Source organism: Mustelus asterias, chromosome 1 (genome assembly GCF_964213995.1).
Source record: "Mustelus asterias chromosome 1, sMusAst1.hap1.1, whole genome shotgun sequence".
NCBI classification, from domain to species: Eukaryota; Metazoa; Chordata; class Chondrichthyes; order Carcharhiniformes; family Triakidae; genus Mustelus; species Mustelus asterias.
Genome location: NC_135801.1, coordinates 4,445,766 through 4,465,599, shown reverse-complemented (window position 1 = coordinate 4,465,599; position 19,834 = coordinate 4,445,766). Strand labels below are relative to the sequence as shown.

The 19,834-nt window shown below is 45.5% G+C and overlaps 1 protein-coding gene across 1 annotated transcript in view; it reads right to left on the bottom strand.

Moving 5' to 3' along the window:
• Positions 1-5,168: 5,168 nt before the first annotated feature.
• The window catches only part of LOC144488755 (dnaJ homolog subfamily B member 14-like), a 43,459-nt gene continuing 28,793 nt past the window's right edge, over positions 5,169-19,834 (bottom strand). The window contains exons 3-8 of the mRNA XM_078206885.1: positions 15,495-15,640; positions 13,985-14,167; positions 12,286-12,371; positions 10,477-10,586; positions 7,543-7,715; positions 5,169-6,662 (exon numbers count right to left, since the gene is read on the bottom strand). Coding sequence (XP_078063011.1) covers positions 6,538-6,662; positions 7,543-7,715; positions 10,477-10,586; positions 12,286-12,371; positions 13,985-14,167; positions 15,495-15,640 — 823 coding nt within the window. The 3' untranslated portion in view covers positions 5,169-6,537. The remainder of the gene's footprint in view (positions 6,663-7,542; positions 7,716-10,476; positions 10,587-12,285; positions 12,372-13,984; positions 14,168-15,494; positions 15,641-19,834) is intronic.

Here is a 19,834-nt window from a genome sequence, read left to right as displayed (position 1 = left end):
TACTGCGCGGTGACGTAATGTGGGCGGGGCTATCTACTGCGCGGTGACGTAATGTGGGCGGGCCACCTACTGCGCGGTGACGTAATGTGGGCGGGGCCATCCTGTGTGATGACGTCTTGGGGCGAGGCCAGCCAGCGAGGTGACGTATTGGCGCGGGGTCAGTCACCCAATCACGTGATAGGTGCTCCTTTTCTGACGTCACCTGTTTAAGGGCGGGAGCGCTCTCCAGTGTCACGTGACGAACGGGGGCGGGGTTTCGATGGTGACGTGTTTCCAGGGGTGAAGCTGCCACCTTGCGTCACGTGCTCAGGGAGCCAGCTGTAGTGTCACGTGGTTGTAGGGCCCAGTGATACTGTATCCATTGAGGAACATTGGAACAGGCCATTCAGCCCTTCGAGCCTGTTCCCATTCAATCAGATCATGGCCAAACTCCCCCTGCTCTCAACCCCACCTCCCCATATTAAATCAGAAATATATCTATCTCCTTGAAACTATGATTCAGACTCCACCGCGCTGTGGGGGCAATGAGTTCCACAAATTCCCCACCCTCTGCAAGAAGTCATTCCACCTCCGCTCAGTGTTAAATCTGCCGCCTCTCAACCTGTACCTGTGACCTCCTGTTTGAGATTGCCCCATAAGAGGAAACATTTGCTCTATATTTACTCAATCAATCCCTTTCAAAATTTTATATACCGCGATCAGATCCCCTCTCATCATTCTAAGCTCCAGCATCAGCCCAAACTGTTTAATCTTTCTTCACACGTCAACCCTTTCATCCCCAGAATCAATCGGGGAGCACGGTGGGTTTCCTCCGGGTGCTCTGGTTTCCTCCCAGAGTCCAAAGATGTGCAGGATTGGTGGATTGGCTATGCTACATTGTCCCTTAGTGTCAGGGGAGTAGCTAGGGAAAATGCATGGAGTTATAGGGATAGGGGCTGGGTGGAATTGTGGTCGGTGCAGACTTGATGGGGCAAATGGTCTTCTGCACTGTAGGATTCTATGATTCAATGGTGAACTTCCTCTGAATTGCCTCCAATGCCACCACACCCTTCCTCAAATAAGGAGACCAAAACGGAGCACAGTGCTCCAGATGTGGTCTCACTAACACCTTATACAACTGCAACTACACTTCTCTACTTCATACCATAAGAAGTCTCACAACGCCAGGCTAAGATCCAACAGGTTTATTTGGAATCATGAGCTTTCAGAGCGCTGCTCTTTCATCAAGTGAGTGGAGAGGTGGGTTCACAAACACGGAATATATGGACAAAGACAAAATTGCAAGATAATGGTTGGAATGCGAGTCTTTTCAGGTAATCAAGTTTTTACAGGTACAGACAGTGCAAGTGGAGAGAGGTTAAAGAGGTGTGAATTGTCTCAAGCCAGGACAGTTAGTAGGATTTTGCAAGCCTAGGCAAGACCTCTTCACTGCACACGACCTTCATCGACACTATACAGGAAGTTTATTTATTAGTCACAAGGCTTACATTAACATTGCAATGAAGTTACTGTGAAATTCCCAGATACATCGATGACATTTTCCTCCTTTGGACTCATGGCAAAGAATCACTGAAACAACTTATGATTACATCAGCAAGTTCCACCCCACCATCAGACTCACCATGGACTACTCTCCGGAATCGGTTGCATTCTTGGACACACTCATCTCCATCAAGGACGGTCACCTCAGCACTTCACTGTACCGCAAGCCCACGGATAACCTCAAAATGTTCCACTTCTCCAGCTTCCACCCTAAACACTTTAAAGAAGCCATCCCCTACGGACAAGCCCTCCGTATACACAGGATCTGCTCAGATAACGAGGGACACAACAGACAGCTACAGATGCTGAAAGACGCCCTCATAAGAATGGGATATGACGCTCAACTCATTGATCGACAGTTCCAACATGCCACAGCGAAAAATCGCACCAACCTCCTCAGAAGACAAACGCAGGACACGGCGGACAGAGTACCCTTCGTCATCCAGTACTTCCCCGGAACGGAGGAACTATGATATCTTCTTTGAAGCCTTCAACATGTCATCGGTGAAATCTAACATCTCGGCAAAGCCATCCCCACACCCCCACTACTTGCCTGCATACAACCGCACAACCTCAGACTATTGTTTGCAGCAAACTACCCAGCCTTCAGGAGAACAGTGACCACGACACCACACAACCCTGCCACAGCAACCTCTGCAAGACGTGCCGGATCATCGACATAGATACGACCATCACACGTGAGAACACCACCCACCAGGTACACGGTACATACTCTTGCGACTTGGCCAACGTTGTCTACCTGATACGCTGCAGGAAAGGATGTCCCGAGGCGTGATACATCGGCGAGACCATGCAGACGCTACGACAACGGATGAACGGACACAGCGTGACAATCACCAGGTAGGAGTGTTATCTTCCTGTCGGGGAACACTTCAGCAGTCACGGGCATTCGGCCTCTGATCTTCGGGTAAGTGTACTCCAAGGCGGCCTTCACGACACATGACAACGCAAAATCGCGGAGCAGAAACTGAACGCCAAGTTCCGCACACATGAGGACGGCCTAAACCGGGATCTTGGGTTCACGTCACACTATCTGTAACCCCCACCATTTTGCCTGGGTTTGCAAAATCCTACTAACTGTCCTGGCTTGAGACAATTCACATCTCTTTAACCTGTGATTATCCCTCTCTCCACTCGTGCTGTCTGTACCTGTAAAAACTTGATTACTTGAAAAGCTTCGCATTCCAACCATTATCTTGCAATTGAGTCTTTGTTCATATACATGCCATGTTTGTGAACCCAACTCTCCACTCACCTGAGGAAGGAGCAGCATTCCAAAAGCTTGTGATTCCAAGTTAAACTGTTGGACTTTAACCTACTGTTGACAGACTTCTTGCTGTGCCCACCCCAGTCCAACGCCAGCATCTCCACTTCATGGCTACTTTTATACATAGTCCTTTTACAATAAATGCCAACATCCCATTTGCCTTTTTTATTACATGCTGTACCTGCATACCGACTTGAGACTACACTGTCAATGCTGAATGTCGTACAGGGAGAGTGCCGCATTGTCAGAGGGTCAGTACAAAGGGAGTGCCGCACTGTCAGAGGGTCAGTACTGAGGGAGTGCCGCACTGTCAGAGGATCAATACCGAAGGAGTGCTGCACTGTCAGAGGGTCAGTACTGAGGGAGTGTCGCACTGTCAAAGGGACAGTACTGAGGGAGTGCCGCTCTGTCAGAGGGTCAGTACTGAGGGAGTGCTGCACTGTCAGAGGGTCAGTACTGAAGGAGTGCTGCTCTGTCAGAGGGTCAGTTCTGAGGGAGTGCGGCACTGTCAGAGGGTCAGTACTGAGGGAGTGCTGCTCTGTCAGAGGGTCAGTTCTGAGGGAGTGCGGCACTGTCAGAGGGTCAGTACTGAGGGAGTGCCACACTGTCAGAGGATCAGTACTGAGGAAGTGCTGCACTGTCAGAGGGTCAGTACTGAGGGAGTGCGGCACTGTCAGAGGGTCAGTACTGAGGGAGTGCTGCATTGTCAGAGGGTCAGTACGGAGGAAGTGCCGCACTGTCAGAGAGTCAGTCCAGAGGGAGTGCCGCACTGTCAGAGGGTCAGTACTGAGGGAGTGCCGCACTGTCAGAGGGTCAGTACTGAGGGAGTGTCGCACTGTCAGAGGGTCAGTACTGAGGGAGTGCTGCACTGTCAGAGGATCAGTACTGAGGGAGTGCTGCACTGCCAGAGGGTCAGTACTGAGGGAGTGCCGCACTGCCAGAGGGTCAGTACTGAGGGAGCACTGCAGTGTCAGAGGGTCAGTACTGAGGAAGTGCTGCACTGTCAGAGGGTCAGTACTGAGGGAGTGCCGCACTATCAGAGGGTCAGTACTGAGGGAGTGCCGCACTATCAGAGGGTCAGTACTGAGGGAGTGCCGCACTGTTGGGTGTTTTATTTCCTCTCAGGTAGATGTAAAAGATCCCATCGCATCATATGAAGGTGGGAGTTCCCAGCAGTATCCAGGGCTAATATTTTCTTTATCTGTTGGCATCACTAAAACCAGGTTATCTGATGACTTTCACATCGCTGTGGTGGTTGCATGCTGTACACAAATTAGTGGTTGTGTTTCTGACATCAGTGACAACATTTCTAACATACTTAAAATGTTTTGGGACATCCTGAAGTTGTGAAATGCGCTATATAAATGCAACTGTTATTTTTAATGCCCATCACAGCATGTAAACAGATGAATACTGAATTGGTAAATATTTCCTACTCAACAAACTCATTGCGGTCAAATGAGGAGAGGGAAAAGTGGGGGGGGGGAGCCAGTTGATGCCCCCTCATCTGGCCGTAACACTCTGCACAGAAGCTGCTCGATCTACTGAGTATTTCCAGCATTTTCTATTTTATTTCAGATTTCCAGCGTCTGCAGTATTTTGCTTTTGGGATAGCACAGGCTTACTGGGCCAAATGGCCTGTTTTTACTGTAATTGCTGAGGTAATGTTGAAAAAGGACACAATATTTTTATTGCGTGAAGCCAGGCGGTTTGGGGCGTGGATGTCAGGAAGCACCTCCTTCACATCACAGGCCAGTCAAAATCTGGAACACTCTCAGAAATGAAATGATTTTTTGAAAAGCAAATACTGTGGATGCCGGAAATCTGAAATAAAAACTGCTGGAAATACCAGGGTTCAGGCAGCAGTTGTGGAGAGAGAAACAAAGAATTTAAATATGATGAGAGATCATCTCGCCCCGAAATCCGATGGATTTTTATTGGGGTACAGTTCGCAGAACAAAAGCAGGTCATTGGGCAGCTTTGACGAAGGGTCATCCAGACTCGAAACGTTGGCTCTTTTCTCTCCCCACAGATGCTGTCAGACCGGCTGAGATTTTCCAGCATTTTCTGTTTTTGTTTCAGATTCCAGCACCCGCAGTATTTTGCTTTTATTTTAGCAGGTCATTTGAGTTAAGATGCCCATCAGCCATGTTGGAAATGAACAGCAGAACAGGCTCAAGGGGCTGAGTGGCCTGTTTTCTAAAGTGGAAAACCAAGACCAAAATTCAGAAAGATAGAAGTGAAGTGCGACATAAACTTCAGTGGACAAGGGAGCTCCCAGTGTGAACTTAGAACAACACACAAAACTGTGGCCTCAACTCAAAACCCATCCAGGCTACACGCTTAAAATAATTTTTATTTGATGTAGGTTAAGACAAGGATACATTAAATATATATATTACAATCAGCAGTTCAAATTTACAATAGAAACTAAGCCATTCTTACTGATTTCAGTTTGGTTCTAATATATATTCACAATTTTTAGCAGATTATTCCATCAGCACCTTCTAGTGGGATTTATCTTCACAATTCAAATACCTGGGACAGTTTTCTGGGGCATAAAATTATATATTGACACCAACTCGCCGCGTATTAGATATTGGACACATGAAGGAAAGTTGAACATTGCCCGTCTGGAGGGGGAAACTCACTAGAATTCATCACCCTGCGATACAGCTTCAAGCTCCTTCAGCCCAGTGAGTTGGAAGGATTACTTGAGCTGTTTTGTTCTAACCTCATCATTTCTCAGTCTCCCACAACCCAGACATCGCAATATTCAAATCTTCAGCCTTCGCATGGGATTCCTTGGAAACTGTATGTACATTGTCATTATACTTTAATAGTACAAATAAATGCCGCTTTTTAAGAATTACAGCACACCTATACAATATTCACAGATATCAAGTAGTTTATACCACTATACATGCAACAGTGGAGATTGATCCCAAGAACTTTCACATAATCCTTAATATAAGGAATATGTCAATGTACCAATCAATTGTTTACCTTATTCAGTTAATAGCAAAAAACAAAAATGTCAGTGAATAAATCTCAGCCAAATAATTATTCAGAACACAAATAAAGGGAATGTTTCTAAGATTTCAAGACATTAAACCCCATCTCACTGTTAACAAAGTACTGGAATTGTATGGAGTTATTCTGAAACAGCTAATAAATATCTTAAAAAGTACAAAACTTTCAATGAGAGACACGAGCAGGGATGTCTCTTCAAGGTACTATAGACAAGCAACCAAGGACTGGGAGCCTTTGCTCAGTCTGTGTGTGTGTTCCAACGCGGGCCACCGGGACTGCACCGAAAGTCAAACACAGACAAGGCAACTCTGAAATTAAAAACTTGACAGCCTTTGAGTCATTAAACCTTGTTACAACTGACATTAATTGCATTAGATTGAATAATGTGCTTTTTTAAAAAGCTAATCTAGAATACACTGTATTGTATACAATAAAGTGAAGGGGATATGAAACGTACACACACACATACACCATCCAGCCACTGCACAGGACAGCGGCAACAATCGCTCACAGCCCGTGTAAACAGTCAAACAGGGGGACAGCTGAGGATTCTCAAGGTAAGATTCGGTTACAAGACTTCAATTTATCATTTATTTTAAAATGCCGATCGATCAAAATGTCTCCCTGTACAACAAAAAGATTTAAATTAAAGGCTAAATCCCGGCTGGTCTGCCTCAGCCTCCCCGATACAGATCGTTAAGTTTCGCCAGCTTTTCACAACTTTCCATTCTCATCAGCTCAGCTTTCTTCCGGAGTCGGTCATCTCGGTAAACCTTTGACGCGTAAAGGTAGTCATTTTCTTTAAGGACAGAGGAAGTAATGCCATTAATATACACAGTCCAGCAACAATGGATGCTGAGAAAACACTACAAGGTATAGGGTAGGGGCTGTTAGGCCCAGTGACCGAGTATCACACTAACCAAAGGTCTGCAGGGTAGGTGGATTGGCCGCGCTAAATTGCCCATTAGTGTCCCAAGGAGAGTAGGTTAGAGGGATTAGCAGGGTAAATACGGGGTGTCACAGGGATAGGGCCTGGGTAAGACATGCTGTTGAAGAGTCGGTGCAGACTCGATGGGCAGAATGGCCTCCTTCTGCACTGCAGGGATTCTATAACTAAATTGCCAGAAACAGGCCACTCGATTCAACTGCTAATCCACCGGTATTTATGCTCCACACGAGCCTCCGCCCTCACTCTCCATCTAACCCCATCAACAATAGAGTTAGTGGCTTAATGGTAACATCACTGGACTAGTAACCCAAGGACTCAGGCTATGAATCTGAGTACAGGGGTTCAAATCCCACCACGGCAGTGGGTGGAATTTAAGTTAAATTAATATAATCTCATCTGGAATTGGGAGCTGGCCTCAGTCCCATTTGGTTCAATATTGTCATTTAAAAGGACATCTGCCATCCTTACCAGACTGGCCTACATGTGACTTTGGACCCCCAGCAATGTGGTTGACTCTTAACTGCCCTTCAAGGGCAACTAGGGATGGGCAACAAATGCTGGCCCAGCCACCGACACCCACATCCCATGAAGGAATAAAAAACAATCTCCCTCCATTAGGATTAGTTAATGCCTCAAGCTGTACGATGTGGGTGTCTGCATGTTAAAAGGTATGATTGAAGAGTCACTGTAAAAGGATGAAATATCACAAAGATAAGTTCAAACAACTTACTCTCCTGTCTTTCCCTCCAGCAGTTATTCCGAAGGTTGTTTATATAATCTTCTTCAACGCTCTTCTCTACTTTCTGTAATGTCACACCAGTGTATTCTTTGTCAAAGTCTTTGTTGACGTAGTAGACTACCTTCAAGTTGCTCGTCTGCTTCCTGACAGTGTGTTCCATAGCTCTGTAACACACACAACTCATTAGTACGTTCAAAATTGTTAAGCAGAGTGAAAAAAAAACATGTTTCTAGCAATCTGCATTCAGACTATCCGCTTTTTAATCTATCCAAAAAAACATAATTCAAATTGAATCCAATTCATGGTCCACACTACGGGGACAGACATTTTGATTTATTGTCACATGTATTGGGATACAGTGAAAAGTATTGTTTCTTGCATGCGACACAGACAAAGCATACCGTTCATAAAGTACGTAAAGGAGAGGGAAAAGAGTACGTAAGGGAGAGGGATAAGGAGAGGCTGCAGAATATTAACTAGGGTGTAGAGAAAGATCAACTTAATATAAACAAAGAACAAAGAACAGTGCAGTATACTACCCTCTGTAAAAAAAAACTTGCCTCGCACATCTCCTCTAAACTTTCCCCCACGCACCTTAAACCTATGTCCCCGAGTACTTGACTTTTCTACCCTAGGAAAGAGCATCTGACTGTCCACTCTGTCCATGCCACTCAATCTTGTAAACCTCTATCAGGTCACCCCTCAACCTCTGTCGTTTCAGTGAGAACAAACCAAGTTTATCCAACTTCTCCTCATAGCTAATACCATCCAGACCAGACAATATCCTGGTAAAAACCTCTTCTGTACCCTCTCCAAAGCATCCACATCCTTCTGTAGTGTGCTGACCAGAATTATACGCTATATTCCAAATGAGGCCTAACTAAGGGCGTGTACAGCTGAGTAAACAGCTGAAAAATGGCTTTGAAAAATTGCATCAGGTGACGCCTCGGTTTGACCCCCATCGGCCACCCTGATCCTTTACTCTACCCTGGCCTGGGAGATCGATCTGCTTGATCGTTCACTCTCCTCCACCACTCGTAAAAGAAAGACTTACATTTTTATAGCATTATTCATGACTTCAGGTCATCACACAGTGCTTTACAGCCAGTGAAATACCTTTTGCTCACTGCTGTCGTGTAGGAAATGCATTAGCCAATTTCAGTAACGAAGTAATGACTGGATAATTTTTTTTTTAATGAGTGATTTTGGTTGAGGGATAATTATTGGGCAGGAGAACTCTTCAACATGGAAAATTAATGTCTAAAATAACTGAATAATTCAAACAAAGGAACTGTGAATTAGAGCTTTGGAAGTTGAGAAGGGAAGAGAATTTCCTTGAAGGAAATATAAAAGAAAGAAGTTGAAAGATAATATCCCTGCAATAGGACAGTTGCCAATCACAAACTGTCTTCGAGCCCTGCTCAGGTGCAGCATACGCAGCAGAGTTAGAAGATTGTGGATTCACGTCCCACTCCACACATCTGAACACATACAGGCTGACACTCCCAGCGCAGTACTGAGGGAGTGCCTCACTGTCTTTCCGATGGGACATTAAACTGAAGCCCTGTTCCCCTGGTGCTATTTTGCAGAAGAGCGGGAGAATTCTTCCCAGTGTCCTGGGGCCAATACTTGCCCCTCAACCAACGCCAGTGAAACATTCTCTGGCCATTATCCTATCGCGGTTTGTGGGATCTTGCTGTGCGCAAATTGACTGCCATGTTTCCTACTTTACAATAGCGACCACATTTCCAAAGTATTTCTTTGAGTTTACATCACTTTGGGATGCCCTGAGGTTAGCAGGATGCAATATAAATGCAGGATTAAAAAAACAATTATGAAGCAAATATCACAGTAACCAAAATAAAGAATAGAATGTCCATTATAACTTTGGCTCCTTCTCAAAAATTAACAATATGTCACGCAGCAAGTAAACCTCACAGCGCGTGGTTGTTTGAAATTAACCTGGTTGCTCCCTCGAGCTTTGTAAATAACCAAAGTTACTACATTCTGTTATAGCTGAATAAACACTCAAATCAACGTGGTAATCCCAGACCCTCTCAAAACATTCTGCTGAGGGTGATACCGGAGTGGGTAGTGACGTGTGATTGCTCACAATGAGTTTACTCTCAGTAAGATGGCAATTAGCAGTCAGATAACGATATTCAAAAAAATATATATCCATCACATTGGAGTTAAATTTGGGGCCAACACTACAGTTAAGAAAACCCACCAACGCCTCTACTTTCTCAGAAGACTAAGGAAATTTGGCATGTCAGCTACAACTCTCACCAACTTTTACAGATGCATCATAGAAAGCATCCTTTCTGGTTGTATCACAGCTTGGTATGGGCTCCTGCTCTGTCCGAGACTGCAAGAAACTACAAAGCGTCGTGAATGTAGCCCAATCCATCTCGCAAACCAGCCTCCCATCCATTGATACCGTCTACGCTTCCCGCTGCCACGGAAAAGCAGCCAGCATAATCAAGGACCCCACGCACCCCGGACATTCTCTCTTCCAGCTTCTTCCGTCGGGGAAAAAGATACAAAAGTCTGAGGTCACGTACCAACCGACTCAAGAACAGCTTCTTCCCTGCTGCCGTCAGACTTTTGAATGGACTTACCTTGCATTAAATTGATCTTTCTCTATACCCTAGCTATGATTGTAACACTACATTCTACACTCTCTCCTTTCCTTCTCTATGAATGGTATGCTTTGCCTGTACAGTGCGCAAGAAACATTACTTTTCATTGTATACTAATGCATGTGACAATAATAAATCAAATCAAATCAAATGGGTCTGTGACTTGGTGGTGGTGGTGGTGGAGAAAGGTGGTGTGCCACCAGGGGACCCGGACCAAAACAAAACTGCCTCAAGACCAGTGACTGAGTGAAAAGACAAGTTGGACACACTCAGCAATACTTACGCTCTGTAGTACAGACTATAGGGTGGCGTGGATACCATCAACTGGCTTAAAATTGACACTACGACCAAGACAATAATGGGCAACAATTGTATAAACGTTGAAAATCCTCCCTGAAAGATATGAGAGTAAAATTAACATGCAGTTAAATTTTCCATGTTCCACTTCATTACAGATTTGAAAATGTTTTTGTCTTCCTTCAAGGTTCAATAGCACCTCTGAATATTTGCAGGTTCAAAGTTAAATCGGACACTACACGACAATCTGTTCTTATCTTAGAGCACTTTCACAGAAAGGGGCAAGAGTTAGGAGAGTAGACCATTCGGCCCCTCGAGCCTGCTCCGCCATTCGACAAGGTCATGGTTCTTCTAACTGTGACCTAATTTCCTCTTTCCTGTCAGCCACCCCCGCCCGGTTGAAAATCTATCTCAGCCTTGAACATATTCAATGATCCAGCCACCAATGCTCCTTGGGAAAGAGAATTCCACAAACTGACAACATTTAGAGAGAAAACGATTTGCCGTATCTCGGTCTTAAATGGGAGACCCCCGATTTTTAAACTCTGACCCCTGGCTCTAGACTTCTCCACAAGATGAGAAACATCCTCTCAACATCCATCCTGTGGACGAGTACACTATTGGTCTACTTATTCAAGGAAGAATGTGAATGCATTGGAAGCAGTCTTGGTTTACCACACTGATACCTGGAATGAGTGAGTTGTCTTGTGAGGACAGGCTAGGCTTGCATCTGCTGGAGTTTAGAAGAACAAGCAGGGACTTAACTGAAAGATAAGATCGGCCATTCGGCCTATCAAACTTGCGTCAACAGGCCCTATCCTTGTAACCCCATGTGCTAATCCCCTGACACCAAGGGTCAATTTCACACGGCCAATCAACCTAACCCGCACATCTTTGGACTGTGGGAGGAAACCGGAGCACCCAGAGAAAACCCACGCAGACACGGGGAGAACGTGCAAACTCCACACAGACAGCGGCCCGAGGCTGGAATCGAACCCGGATCCCTGGCACTGTGAGGCAGCAGTGCTAACCACTGTGCCACATGTTCCCTCTTGTGGGGCAATCTAGAACTAGGTGTCACTGTTTAAAAAAGGGGGTCGCCCATTTAAAACGGAGATGAGGAGAAATTATTTCTTCCGAGCGTCTTGAGTCTTTGGAACTCTCTTCCTGAAAAGGCAGTGGAAGTAGAGCCTTTGAATATCTTTAAGGTTGAGCGAGATAGATTCTTGATAGACAAGGGCATGAAAGGTTATCGGGGGGTCGGCAGGAATGTGGCGTTGAGGTTACAATCAGATCAGCCATGATGGTATTGGATGGAGGAAGGAGGCCCGAGAGGCCGAGTGCTCTATAACTCGTATGTTAAATACCCCTCCGGATCTTCTCTGATTAATATTTAAATTTAAAAAAAAAAATCAACTTCAAGTGAAATTGCAAATTTTATAAACTCAGAATCCCTGCAGTGCAGGAGGCCATTCAGCCCATCGAGACTGCACCGGCAACAATCCCACCCACCCGTAACCACACGTATTAACCCAACTAATCCCCCTGACACTAAGGGGGCAATTTAGCACGGCCAATCCACCTAACCTGTACATCTTTGGAGTGTGGGAGGAAACCGGAGCACCCGGAGGGAAACCCACGCAGACACGAGGAGAATGTGCAAACTCCACACAGACAGTGACCCAAGCCGGGAATCGAACCCAGGTCCCTGACACAGTGAGGCAGCAGTGCTAACCACTGTGCCATCGAGCCCTGTCTATGAGCTGGGGGTAGTTTGTGGGATGCGAATACATACATCAGCTCTCTCTTCCTCTCTCTCTCCTCTGTGATACGATTGGTAAGATGCTCTTGTTCTTCCATTGGTGTACGGCTGTGTATGTCCTAAAGGAAAAAACTAATGAAATAACTCAACAATCTCATAGCGTCAAATAAATCCAATAGTCTCACATAGAGAGCGAGAGAGAGACTTTCTCCTTGCTTATTTTGCAAAAATATATTAGAAATGATTCCAGTCCACACGAACTGTAACTGGTGTAAATACATTACAAAAATGTTAATGAATTTTATGAGCTGTACAGAAACTGAGACGGCAATGTAAATAAGGGAAGTATTAAATATATTTCTGTAATATAATATGATTTACATTTTGTATTCAAATTCTACCTTCCGGCCTTCTGAACACGGCAGCAAGTTAATGATCCCACACTCTCTGAATTAATTGCTGGGATGGAGGGTTTGTTCTCTGGGCCAAGATTGTTCTCTGGAGTTTCGAGGAATGAGAGGTGATCTCATTCAAATGCACAGACATCTTATAGGGTTCGACAGGGTAGATGCAGGAAGAATACTTCCCCCTGGCTGAGGGGGTCTAAAACCAGGGAACACAGTCTCAGGATAAGGTGTGGGCTAATTAGAACCGGCAGATTGTTATGTGAATGGGTGTAAATTGAGAAAGGTGGATACTGAACAAGATCTTGGAGTCCTCGTGCATCAGTCGCTGAGAGTAAGCGTGCAGGTACAGCAGGCAGTGAAGGCGGCAAATGGTATGTTGGCCTTCATAGCGAGAGGATTTGAATATTGGGATAGGGATGTTTTGCTGCAACTGTATAGGGTGTTGGTGAGGCCACACCTGGAGTATTGTGTGCAGTTTTGGTGTCCTTATCTGAGGAAGGATGTTCTTGCTATAGAGGGAGCGCAGCGAAGATTTACCAGGCTGATTCCTGGGATGGCAGGTCTGTCATATGAGGAGAGACTAAGTTGGTTAGGATTATATTCATTGGAATTTAGAAGAGTGAGAAGAGATCTCATAGAAACTTATAAAATTCTAACAGGACTAGAAAGGGTAGATTCAGAAAGAATGTTCCCAATGGTGGGGGAGTCCAGAACTAGGGGGTCATAGTTTGAGGGTAAGGGATAAACCTTTCAGGACTGAGGTGAGGAGAAATTTCTTCACCCAGAGGGTGGTGAATGTGTGGAATTCACTACCACAGTAGTTGAGGTCAAAATGTTGTGTGATTTCAAGACAAAATTAGATATAGCCCTTGGGGCTAACGGGATCAAGGGATGTGGGGGGGGAAATCAGGATATTAAATTCGATGATCAGACATGATCAAGATGAATGGCGGAGAAGGCTCGAAGGGCCAAATGGCCTACTCCTGCTTCGAGTGTCTAGTTTCTATGAGATGAGGAGGAATTTCCTCACTCAGAGGATGGTGAATCCTTGGAATTCTCTGCCCCAGAGGGGAAGCTCAGTCATTGGGTGAGTTCAAGGCTCAAGATTGATAGATTTCTATATATTAACATTGAGGGATATAGGGACGTGCAGGAAAATGGTGTTGGAAGTAGAAGACCAGTCATGATCTCATTAAATGGTGGAGTGGGCTCGACGGGCTGAATGGCCTCCTCATGCTCCTATTTCTTACGTTCACTCGTGTAGAGAAAATAGTTGTTAATATACATCTTGTGTACTTTTTTTGGGAGGGTACGTTGAACTGTACCTGTGGGGAATCCTCCTCCAAAGAACATGTTAAATAGATCCTCCGGAGTAATGTCTGATTCATAATTCCGGTGAAACTCGAAACCTCCATGTTGGTAGTTACTGGCGGACTGGCTGTCACCGTATTGGTCATAGTCCCTTCGCTTCGCTGGGTTACTGAGTACAGCATAGGCATTTCCAATTGCTACAGATTTAAAAGAGAGAGAGGGGAGTGGGGCGGGGGAGGAGAGAGCGAGAGAGAGAGAGAGAGAGAGATATTAGAAGCCAACATTGAGAACCTGCCTGCCCTTTCAAATGTGCGCAAAGACTCCCATTTCAGATTTTGAGGAGTTTGCTCCAGAGTTCTGGCCACCAATTCCCCCCCCCAACCACTTCTTTTACATAAAAAAGTCATTCTGGTCATTATCACATTGCTGTTAGTGGGAGCTTACTGTGCACAAAATGGCTGCTGTCTGCTTCATAACGGCAGTGATGACACTTCATTGGTGCTTTGGGACGTATTGATGTTGTGAAGGACACTAGTAAAATGCAAGCTCTTTCTTTAATATCTTCAAAGTGATGCTAGTTCATTAAACTTTAGGTGGATGGTTTTGGGTAAATGTGGACCCAATATAGGATCACAATCACAAAAGCACAGAAAGATTCTATTCAACTTCATGTCCTTTGCTGGAACTCTCCAATTAGGGCCACTCCCTGCTCCTTCTCCATTGCTCTGAAATACTTTCCCCTTCAAGGGGGCGGCACGGTGGCACAGTGGTTGGCACTGCTGCCTCACAGCGCCAGGGACCCGGTTCAATTCCAGCTTTGGGGACTGTCTGTGTGGAGTTTGCATGTTCTCTTTGTGTCTGCCCAAGAGACAGATTGGTATAGGCACACAGAACTGGGCAGTGAAATCTAGTACACTTATGTCCTTTGGACTACTTTCCAGAATATAATTCAAACACATAACCATTAAAAATAGGGGACGGAGATGAGGAGGAATTTCTTATGCACATATTAACAAGGAGCAGGAGTAGGCCATTCAGCCCCTCGAGCCTGCTCCACCATTCAATAAGATCCTGGCTAATCTGATGCTAACCGCAAATCTACACCCTGCCTTCCTATTGGTAATCTTTCACCCCCTTGCTTACCAAGAATCTATCCACCTCCACTTTAAAAATACACAAACACTCTGCTTCTACCGCCTTTTCAGGAAGAAAGTTCTAAAGACCCACCGCCCTCAGAAAAAAAAATTCGCCTCATATCTCTTTTAAATGGGCGATTCCTTAATTTTAAACAGTGATCCCTAGTTCTAGATTCTTCCACAAGATTTGATTGACACGGGAGTCGAGGGTTATAGGGGACAAACAGGAAAATTGAGTTACGGCAACAATCATCTTACTGAATGGCAATGCCGGCTAGATGGGCAGAATGGCCTACTCCAGCTCCTATTTCTTATGTTCTTATATTAAGAGGGACAAGGACCGTTGGCTGGATAAAGTAAAACTCTAAACCGGGCTCTCAAGACTCACCTTTAAAGGCCTCAGTTGCTCCAGGTGCGTGGTTTTTATCCGGGTGGAATTTCAGTGCCAGTTTTCTGTAGGCTTTCTTTAGATCCTCATCAGAGGCATCTTTACTGGTCCCCAGAATCTCGTAGTAATCTTTACATCTCTTTATCCTACAGGGAAATTGGAACATTCAATGTGCAAACGGACTCTCAGCAAATAGAAAGTTACCTGTTCATACACCGAGCCAAGCGCAGTAGAATAATAATAGCTCAGGGTGTGGGGGTAACTTATTACTATGGATAGAGGATTGGTTAGCTAATAGGAAGCAGGAATAAATGGCTCATTCTTGGGTTGGCAAAGTGAACCAGTGGAGTGCCACAGAGATCAGTGATGAGACCTCAACTATTTACAATCCAGAGCAATGACTTAGGATGAAAGAATCTAATGCATGGCGGCACAGTGACACAGTGGTTAGCACTGCTGCCTCACAGCACCAAGGACCCTGGGTTCAATTCCAGCTTGAGTGCCTGTCTGTGTGGAGTTTGCGCGTTCTCCGTGTCTGCGTGGGTTTCCTCCGGGTGCTCTGGTTTCCTCCCACAGTCCAAAGATGTGTGGGTTAGGTTGATTGGCCATGCTAAATTGAGCCTAGTGTCAGGGGGGATTAACGGGATAAATATGTGGGATAATGGGGATAGGGCCTGGGTGGGATTGTGGTCGGTGCAGATTCGATGGGCCGCATGGCCTCCTTCTGCACTGTAGGGATTCTATGATTGCAAAATTTGCTGATGTCACAAAGATAAGTAAGAGAGGAAGTTGTGAAGACAACACAAGGAGTCTGAAAAAGGATACAGATATGTCAAGTGACTGGGAAAAGGTTGGGTCTGTATCCACTGGAGTTTAAAAGAATGAGGAGTGATCTTATTGAAACAAATAAGATCCTGGGAGTTGATACTGACAAGATAATTCCCCTGGTGGGAGAAACTAGAACCAGGGGGACTATTTAAAATAAGGAGTCTTCCATTTAAGACGGAGATGAGGAGAATTTATTTCTCTCGGAGGGTCAGTAGTCTTTGGAATTCTCTTCCCCAGAGAGCAGTGGATGCTGGATCATTGAATATTTTTAAGACTGAGTTGGATAGACTCTTGCTGGATACAGGAGTGAAAGGGTATCGGGATAGACAGGAAAATAGAGGCACAATCAGACCAGCTAGGATCTTATTAAATGGCGGGGCAGACGCAAGGGCTGAATGGCCTACTCATGCTCCCACTTTGCATGTGCGTATATACACCAAATGTTGGCTCTCAAAGACAGTGCTTATTCAACAAACGCAAAATTCAGTTTTTTTTCTTATTCAAGAGCGACACACTTGGAAAACATGACTATTAAAACAGAAAATAGCAATTCGCCAAGCTAACTGGGATAATCTAACACCACAAACACCCCAATATTATCCAGCTGAAAGAATGGAATGTCTGGTGTTACAGATCAACAGGAGAAAAAGTGTTAACAAAAAGTGTTAAGGTTCAAAAAGTTGAAACTTTTTCACCCAGGGCAGTCCAGGAGTGGAAGCGCAAGTGACCTGTTTCCAGAGAAGAGACATGAGGTTTTTGACAATGGGAATGATGGGAAGGTTTAGCAGGCGTCGAACATTCAATCAACTCAGCAATTCAAAATGGTTCATTCTGGCCCTGGAAAAACAGGGACATCAGCACCCAAGGCCCCAAACACTCCTTCCAAGTGAAACAGCTATTTATTTGTACTTTTTCTAATTTACATAACAGTATGTGGTCTCCTCCACACTGGGGAAGATCCGACACAGAACGCGTCTATTTAGAGCGCAAGCAACGACCCCGAGTTCCCTGTCATTGTCGTTTCCAATCCCCACCTGGCTCCGACAGTCTGATCTCTCTCTCCTCAGCCGGCTCCAGTGTTCCAATGGCAGAACCCTTAAGAGTATTGATAGGCACAGAGATCTGTGTGTACAGGTACACAGGTTACTGAAAGTGGCAATGCAGGTGGAGAAGGTAGTCAAGGAGGCATACGGCATGCTTGCCTTCATCGGCTGGAGCATTGAGTTTAAAAATTGGCAAGTCATGTTGCAGCTTTATAGAGCGTTAGGTCGCACTTGGAATATAGTGTTCAATTCTGGTCGCCACACTCCCAGAAGGATGTGGAAGCTTTGGAGAGGATGCAGAAAAGATTTACCAGGATGTTGCCTGGTATGGAGCAGAGTTTGGAGAAACTTGGTTTGTTCTCACTGGAACGACGGAGGTTGAGGGGCGACCTGATAGAAGTCTACAAGATTATGAGGGGCATGGACAGGGTGGATACTCAGAAGCTTTTTCTCAGGGTGGAAGAGTCAATTACTAGGGGGCTTAGGTTTAAGGTGCGAGGGGCAAGGTTTAAAGGAGATGTACGAGGCACGTTTTTTTTTTTTTACACAGAGGGTGGTGGGTGCATGGAATGCACTGCCGGGGGAGGTAGTGGAAGCGGATACGATAGTGACTTTTAAGGGGTGTCTGGACAAATACATGAATAGGATGGGAATAGAGGGATGTGGTCCCCGGAATAGGAGGTTTTAGTTCAGTCGGGCAGCATGGTCGGTGCAGGCTTGGAGGGCCGAAGGGCCTGTTCCTGTGCTATAATTTTCCTTATTCTTTGAAGCTGAATGCAAGCTTGAGGAACAACACACCATGTCTATTGGCTCCACACTCTGCAGCCTCCTGCAGTTCACCAGTTTTAGATCACAACCGTTTTATATACCTCTTTCTTTGCTGGTTTCTTTCTTCATTCCTTCATGTTGAGTTTAGACAGCTGCTAGGCTGCCATTCAGACCTCCTCTGTTATTTCTGTATTTGTCTCATTGTTCTAAATTCTCACATCTCTAATTTGGATTATAGAATTCTACAGTGCAGAAGGTGACCATCCGGCCCATCGAGCCTGCACCGGCAACACACACCAGCTCCAGTCACAGGTCATTGACCTAAAATGTTAAATGTTTCACTCTCCATACAGATGCTGCCAGACCTGCTGTTTCCAGCACTATTTGCTTTCATTTCTAAACCTGTAATCTACCTTTATTATTTACAGAGGAAGAGTGATGCATTATTAAAAGTAACCATTCACACACTGTTCAACTGCTGCATCACCATTCACAGTTAGAAGCCCTAAAGGCAGCATTCACTAAAGCAGCAGCTACCCCCATGGTAAACATTCCTGAATTCTCATCTCCAAATCCTCTGGGAATGATCAACACACCTCGTATTGAAAAACAGTTCCCATGTTTCAGCAGCATATTCAAAACATCCCAAAAGGTTTCACAGGAGTGATTATCAAACCAGATTGGACACTGAGCCACAAGGGCAGGTGACCAAAAGCTTGGTCAAACGGGTTTGGGTGGCAGCTTCCCTCTCTGAAAGGGAATAGTTTGAGGGGCATTGGTCAACTCCATTAAGCATCACCTGCTGTGTCTCAGCAGCCCCACTCTGACATGGCAATCTCCGCCGCACTCAAGGGAAGACATGGGCTGAGTAAGGTGCTCAATACAAAGAACAAAGAAAATTACAGCACAGGAACAGACCCTTCGGCCCTCCAAGCCTGCACCATCTGAATTAAAACCCCCTACCCTTCCGGGGACCCTCTATTCCCATCCTATTCATGTATTTGTCCAGACGTCCCTTAAAAGTCACTATCGTATCTGCTTCCACGACCTCCCCCGGCAGCGAGTTCCAGACACCCACCACCCTCTGTGTAAAAAAACTTGCCTCGTACATCTCCTTTAAACCTTGCCCCTCGCACCTTAAACCTGTGCCCCCGAGTAATTGACTCTTCCACCCTGGGAAAAAGCTTCTGACTATCCACTCTGTCCATGCCTCTCAATCTTGTAGACTTCTATCAGGTCGCCCCTCAACCTCCATCGCTCCAGTGAGAACAAACCAAGTTTCTCCAACCTCTACTCATAGCTAATGCCCTCCATACCAGGCAACATCCTGGTAAATCTTTTCTGTACCCTCTCCAAAGCCTCCACATCCTTCTGGTAGTTCGGCGACCAGAATTGAACACTATATTCCAAGTGTGGCCTAAGGTTCTATAAAGCTGCAACACGACATCACTGGCCTCTGTTTTCTCTGGGTCCTCTTCTTGGCCAGATGAGATTGTCATTGTGAGGAGTATCTTGAAAGGGAAAGAGAGAGAGCGAGAGAGTGGGAGACAGCGAATGTGTGAGAGAGAGAGAGAGAGAGTGAGAACTGGGAGAGGTGGAGAAGCTTGGGGCCCCGGCAGCTGAAGCCACAGTTGCCAGTGATGGAGTGAGAGTGTGTGTACAAGTGGCCAGAATGAGAGGAGTGCAGAGATCTTGGAGGAT